General features: G+C 45.0%; 1 protein-coding gene across 1 annotated transcript; it reads left to right on the forward strand.

Moving 5' to 3' along the window:
• The first annotated feature begins 6,673 nt into the window (after positions 1-6,673).
• Positions 6,674-7,051, forward strand: LOC145799566 (uncharacterized). The gene has a single exon (XM_082889161.1). The coding sequence runs from the start codon at positions 6,674-6,676 to the stop codon at positions 7,049-7,051; it is 378 nt and encodes a 125-aa protein (XP_082745287.1).
• Positions 7,052-7,440: the final 389 nt, after the last annotated feature.

Raw genomic sequence — 7,440 nt, forward strand, 5'->3', positions numbered from 1 at the left:
TAAGCGCACCAATGCACATGCAATGCAAAGAGACACATAAATAAAATCAAAACAGGATATCACGAGTTCGAGTCAAGCTCTCTAAATCCCCAGCAGAGTTGCCAGAAACTATAGACGCGCTCGCGTGAGGCCTTCGTGCTACAGTTCGGACTCAATTTGTGTCACGGTTCTTCATCTGAACCAAAGAGTCCAAATCCAGCAAATCGTTTTGAGAAACAGATTTTTGAAAAGAAGTGCCAAACATGTACTGCTTTGCCAGATACAGAGTCGCCACCTAAATATTTTTTATAGGGGAATTTAGGAAACCCTGACTCGGTGCCAAAGTCCACGTGTCCGTTATCACCAAAGTTGCCTTGGCTCGGGAGCTTGGGTACGATTGGGAAAGGTCAGCTATGAGCACCCCCTCTCGCCCGATCCGAAGATCGGCCTCTACTAACCGTGATATCCGTTTTTGAAAACATTATGTGTTCTTATTCCATTTATTAGCCTAAAATTACTATGTTATGCGCACAGCAAACAAGTATAGACCAAATCGCCTAAATTGGAACAAAACATTGCATGTCCGTTTTGAAGATGGTTTGCTACTCACAAGTAGGCTAAAATGCAGGTTTTGCCACCCTCGAGTGGGCTTTTAGAAAAGATGGTTTTGCCACTATCTAGTGGGCTTAAAAAATTCACAGTTTTAATGCATTATTCCAATTTAGGTAATTCAGCCTCCATCCACAGGCATTTGAGCAGTTATATCACATAAGCAGCTAGTCTCATGGTAATCGTGTTGTTATGGCAACACTCACACGCATGCGGTATGCTAAAGCATGAATGCTTATCGGGTACTCCGAGCCAAAACAAAAACTAGTTAGTAATCATATGCATGATCCTAGTTCATGTTTAAATGGCTAATGCAATGCATACGGAATGTCACTAGAGTAGGCTCGGCTAGTCTATGAATGACACGTGAAAATGCACAAATAGCATGTATTCAAGTTAGTTTTGAAATACGATACAGTTAGCATGATGCGCCGAGCCCGGTGCATGCAATACTGATGAATGATGCACGCATGCATAGCATAAGGTATGCTAAAGTAAACATGTCCTAATACTAACCATCAAAGCAGGTAAGTAAATGGGAGAAAGAAGCGGGGGTTGGAAGACATGCACACACGCACCCACACTTATTACATAATTGCCCTCGCTCAGAGGGTCTGAAAGAATAATAAAGTCCGAATAACAAACCGACTATCCTAGCTAATTAATTATTACAGACCAACTAAATTAGTTAAGCAAATCAACTAATCTAAGAAAGCGATAAACGGCCTCCGGGAAAAGAGCCCAATGTAATGCATGCTCGGTCTTGCTCGGAAGTCCACTGCGATGCACAAGCTGCCTCTGTTTTCCCTGCTATACTCCTCTGAAAACTGCCAAAGTCTCAGGATATTCTCACTGGATGCTGGGGAATGCCACCGGCCAAAAGGGATCATCACCGGCTGTGATTTGGTGGTCATCGGCTAAAGATCGGCCACCGATGGATGGCCGGTCGGCACTCTGTGTAGTCGATCGGCCGAAAATTCCTGCAGGACCTGTTTGACAGCAGCAGAGGGCAAAGCTTTGCATGGCAATGCAATTCAAGCGAATGTGTGCACCGACACATCCCTTGTCATGTTTGTGACTCAAAGGGATATGGCCCTTGGTTCTCGGACCACCAATCGCGCATTTCAATGCGTGATGGCCCAAGAGACCAAGTTGTGCATTTTCATTTCAAATGTCATGCAATGCACATAAACAAACAAATTGAACTCAACCTCTATCACAAGCAATTCAAGAGGCCAAGCATGCATGCTAGTACAATGCAACCTAAGCATGTGAGCCTAAGTGTGCAACATGGAGATGCAATGCACAATGCTCACTAGGCACGCAATACATGCAAGCTAATCAAGTATGCAATGTGCAACTCAACCATGCAAACATGCAAGTCATACCAATATGCTAACAACTTGACCAAGAGGATGCATACCCAATGCAAGTGATTTTAAGCATGCGACACATGCAACCAAAGCATGCAACCATGGAATAATGTTATGACATTTAAATGGCATGCAAGGAAGGGACTTACACTAATTGGACAGCCCTAAACTAGGTCCAAAACAGTAGCCAATGCTATGGAAATGAGGGCCAACACACACACACACACATGCACATGCTAATGGGCCAACACTCAAACATCAAACATGCAACCTTTAAGCACACTTAAAAGCGACAAAACATGGATTAATGGCATGCACATAAAGCTCTGAAAAACATGTTATAAAGGTGCTAAACCAAGTAAATAAGGCAAGCCAAACATGCAACAATGGTCCAAGACTTAAGGCAAGCCAAAGGAGGGGTAAACCAAGGCTAGGTCAACCAAGCCTCACAAGGCCAAAGGAACTTAAAATAGGTCTAATGCAAACCTAAACAAAGCTAAGGATGTACTTAGATGGCATCTAAGTGGTCTAAAAATGCAAGCATACTCCAAGGCTTAAACAAGGGGCATAAGGCAACAACCTTTAAACACATTGAAGGGGGATGAAATGCAAGCATATGGGCACATCATGAGGTCTGAAATAACATGTCAAGTGGTTCCAAACCACTGAAACAAAGCAAGGATGGCATGCTAGAAGGGCCAAGGCTTAAGGCATACAAGAGGGGTTACATGGTAGCTATACAAAGCAAGGCATGGATGACTCAAATGACTTAAAACAGTCCCTTAGCACATCAAAATATGCATATAAGCTTCACAAAGCTTGGCCAAAACACAAAAGCATGGTAGTCTAAATGCTATGCATGTATTGAGGCAAATCATGGCATTACAAGGTATGTATGCTAGACAAGCATGGTGTACCAAAACCAACATACAACAATGCTATATTATGACATAATGAGCCTGAAAATCAGCCAAGGCATAGCCAATACATACTCAAACTATATGCTCCCTCAAGAGGCTAAAAAAATGGCCCTTTTCAAGGACAACAAGGAGAGGGGGTGGCCCTCTCCTTCTTGGGACCTCAAGGAACCATCCTCACCTCTGAAATCCCTCAAGATTTCAGTGGTGAGGAGGCCCAAACACAATGATCCCGGAGCTCAACCAAAATGGCACAAAATGGAGCCTTTCAAGGCTTAAGAGGGGTCAAACAACCCCAAAGCTTGAAACACCCTTAAGCAAGTACTTAGAGCAAGTAAAAGCACAACTTTTATATGTTATACACTAAGCTCAAAAACAGATGCAAGATAGGTAAATAAGCTATGCAAAAATGGGAGAAAAGGGACAAGTTTCTTACCCTTGTAGACCCTCTTCACAAATGGTGGACCAGCAGTCCCCTTAGGTCCAAACCAGCTTCAAAACTTCAAAAACAACCCTCTAGAACCTCAGTTCCAAGAGAAAGGTGTAGTAGTAGGTGTTTGTGTGCAATACTAAGGCCTAAAACACACACAAATACACCAAGAAAGAGAGATATAGAGATAGGATATATACAAACCCTAACCCTAGAACTCAAAGCTCTGAAAAATAATGCCTAACTTGTCTAATTTGTCTAACCCCCCAACAAGAGAGAAGACCCTCTCTTTTGTAGACAAAATGGTCTTGTAAAGCTTCCAAAGGAAGCTAACAAGAGGGTAATCCCTCCATACATGTGTATGGAGGGGGTGAAAGTGTATGACAGTTGCACAAAAATATCTGCAAAAGCAGATGCACAGTAATCGGCCGGCCAAAAATACAATTGACCAAAAAAAGATAGCCGGCCGGCCATCTATAGTGCCGGCCGGCCAAACATTTGGCCGGTGGAAGCAAAACACAGCCGGTGGCCTCAAGCCCTGGCCAATGATGTGTGGGGATGGCCCACAAGCCATTCCCTGCCCCTCCAAGGCAAGGCACAGGTGTTTGGTGCAAAACCAGACACAAAACAGTCGAGTCGAGAGGTCCTGAGGCAAGGCGTGTAGCCGAGACCTCCGGGAACTCAAGATGAACACAAACATGGATGATCACCGAGTGTTCAAGCGGTGACGTCCAAGTCTTGAGGACGGTCAAAAATGGGGTGTCTACAGAGTGCTACCTTACTGCTTCTGTTAAAAAGCCAAGGGAGGTGGAAGTAAACTCCATTGAAATTTCAGACCGAGAAAGCCTCAAGGACATTGGGAAACCTCCTGCGGATAAGGCGACCGAGGATCTTGATCGGATTTGACTTGCAAATGACCCATATAAGTTCTTCCTGATAGGCACTCGTCTCAACGCTAATGACCGCCAAGAGTTGATTTCACTCCTACTCAGCAATATTGATGTATTTGTTTGGATACCTTACGAGATGTCGGGCGTGGGCCCTCGCGTGGCACAACACCATTTGAATGTTGACCCAAAGGCTAAGCCTGTCATCCAGAAGAGCCGCCGATCTATAACTGAGCATACTTCAGTTGTTGTTGCTGAAGTCGACAAACTTTTAGAGGTCGGCGCAATTAGCGAAGTGAATTACCCCACTTGACTATCCAACATTGTTGTTGTTAAGAAGAAAAATGGATCCTAGCGTATCTGCATAGATTTCACGAACCTGAATAAGGCCTGTCCCGAGGATTGTTTCCCTTTCCCCAGAATCGACCAACTAGTCGATGCAACAGCCCACTATCAACGTATGAGCTTCTTAGACATGTACAAGGGTTATTACCAAATTGCCATGCATCCTGAAGACTAGGAAAACATGGCATTCCTCACCCTAGGGGGCATTTATTGTTATAAAGTCATGCCCTTCGGCCTGAAAAATATTGGGCAACTTACCAGAGGCTTGTCACTACCATGTTTAAAGAGCAACTTGGCTATACCATGAAAGTGTATATCGACGAGATGGTAGTAAAATCCAAAGAAAAGCATAGCCACTTGGCCGACTTGTCCACAACCTTTGATATTCTCCGGAAGTACAGAATGAAACTTAATGCCTCAAAGTATGCGTTTGGCATTAGATCTGGCACATTCCTTGGCTATATTGTGAATCATCGTGGAATAGAGGCCAACTCGAAGAAAATTGCGGCAATCATGGAACTCGGCTCACCACAATCGGCCAAAGAAGTGCATAAGTTAATGTGTGTGGCAGTAGCTCTCAATAGATTCATCAGCCGTTCATCAGATCGGTGTTGACCGTTTTTTCACACCCTTCAGCGGGGAAAGGCATTTCATTGGACCCCCGAATGCCAGTCCACCCTTGATGGATTGAAAGCTTATCTCCATTCGATGCTGCATTTAACAACTTCATCACCGGACAACCCATTCATCCCGTATCTTGCGGTATCGGATCGGGCGGTCAGTGCTGTGTTCCTAAAAGAAGAGCTAGGTGAGCAAAGGCCCGTTTTCTATGTTAGCAAGGCAACGGTGGACTCCGAGACACGGTACCTACCATTGGAGAAGCTGATTCTAGCCCTTGTGGTGGTTGCCAAGATGTTAATGCACTATTTCCAAGCCCATACAATAACTGTGCTGACGGACTACCCTCTCCGAACGTTACTTCGCAGTACGGAATCATCAGGACGCGTTTCGAAATGGGCTTTAGAACTCGGCTAGTAAGACATCCAATTCTCTCCTAGGACAGCTATCAAAGGTCAGATTTTGGCCGGCGTCATTGTCGAGTTCACTGGCTATCATGCCGACTTTGAACCGGCTCAGCCAGCCTTCTGACCCCAATAGGAGTGGCGAATGTATGTTAGGGATATTTGGCAAATGTACTGCGATGGTTCATCTAACCAATGTGGTAGCGGGGCAAGAGTTGTGATTATGACCCCTGAGGGCGCAAAAATCGAGCAAGCAGTAAAACTTGGTTTCGATGCATCAAATAACGATGCCGAGTACGAGGTTTTGTTAGTCGGCCTTCGTAATGCGCTTCACCTGAGTGCTAAGTGATTACAGGTCTTCTGCAATTCAAAGCTGGTCTTCAATCAATTGAAGGGGAAGTATGCAGCTAAGAACGACCAAATGACAGCTTACATGAAGCCGACAAATTCACTGCTCATACAATTCAATCACCACGAGCTGAATCAGATTACCCGTAACCAAAATACCCATGCAGATGTTCTCTCGTCTGCTCGGCTTCTGTCATCAATTCAGAAGTCAAACAAACCATTGAGATTGGATTCATCCCTGAGCCGAGTATTAGCCACCCTGAATTCGCTAGTGTCAATGTCATTGATCTGGGCCAAGTTGAATATCGCTGCATTTTTATCCATAGAACAGTTGCCAACAGATAAGAAAGAGGCCCATAAGCTGTGGAACAAAACCCTACGCTACTAGTTGGATCCCCATGGAAAGCTCTACAAGAAGTCTCTTTCAAGGCCGTATTTGGAATGTGTGCATCCAAACCTAGTGGAGGATTTTTAAGCCGAGACACAAGAGAGCAGTTGCAGCGCCCATTCCAGTGGATGTTCACTGGCCCATCGAGCCGTAACCTAGGGGTATTATTGGCCAACCATGCGAACTGATAGAAAGAATTACGTGAAGAAGTGCGAACAATGCCAACAATTCTCCCCCTTGACTCATTTGCCCGCAGAAGAATTGAATGCCGTCACTAGCTCTTGGCCTTTTGCCCAATGGGGACTGGATATCGTCGGACCATTCTGAAGAGCACCAGGGAGTAAACGGTTCTTGATTGTCACAACGGATTACATCATGAAGTGGGTCGAGGCGGAACCATTGGCACATATCCGAGACAAAGACGTGAACCACTTCGTATGGAGGAACATTATAACACGATTTGGCATATCACGAGCACTTATTTCTGACAACGACACCCAATTCAACTGCGGTGTCTATCGCGAATTGTACGACACATATGGTATACGACCGTACTTCTCCTCACCAGCTTATCCGCAGAGCAACGACCAGGCTGAGTCCACCAATATAGCGATCCTAGATAGAATCAAGAAGCGCTTAGAAAAGGCCAAAAGGAAGTGGGTTGAAGAACTGCCCAGTGTGTTGTGGGCTCATCGCACCACGCCAAGGCGACCTACCGATGAAACACCATTCGCCTTGTGTTTTGGTACATAAGCTACTATTCCTCTTGAAATCGGCCTGCCTACTCTAAGATCAAAGGCCATTGACACGGGGCAAAATGATGTGATGTTGGCCTTAGACCTCAATCTGATTAAAGAGCATCATGATCAAGCTCTTATGCATATGGCACGATGCCAGCAGCAGCTCGCCAAATCGTACAATCAGTGCATGCAGTAGCACCGTTACACCCCAGGGAAATTGGTTGTCAAAAAGGCGCTTCTTGCCACCAAAAATTTGGCAGACAGCAAACTAGGTTCCAACTGGAACGATCCTTACCAAGTTAACTCAATTGTTGGGGTAGGAGCATATCTACTCTTAGACATGGCTGGCAAGAAACTTCCCCAACCATGGAATGCGACTCACTTGTGCAAATTTTACCATTA

Source organism: Camellia sinensis, chromosome 9, assembly GCF_055761805.1.
Source record: "Camellia sinensis isolate YWXY chromosome 9, ASM5576180v1, whole genome shotgun sequence".
NCBI classification, from domain to species: Eukaryota; Viridiplantae; Streptophyta; class Magnoliopsida; order Ericales; family Theaceae; genus Camellia; species Camellia sinensis.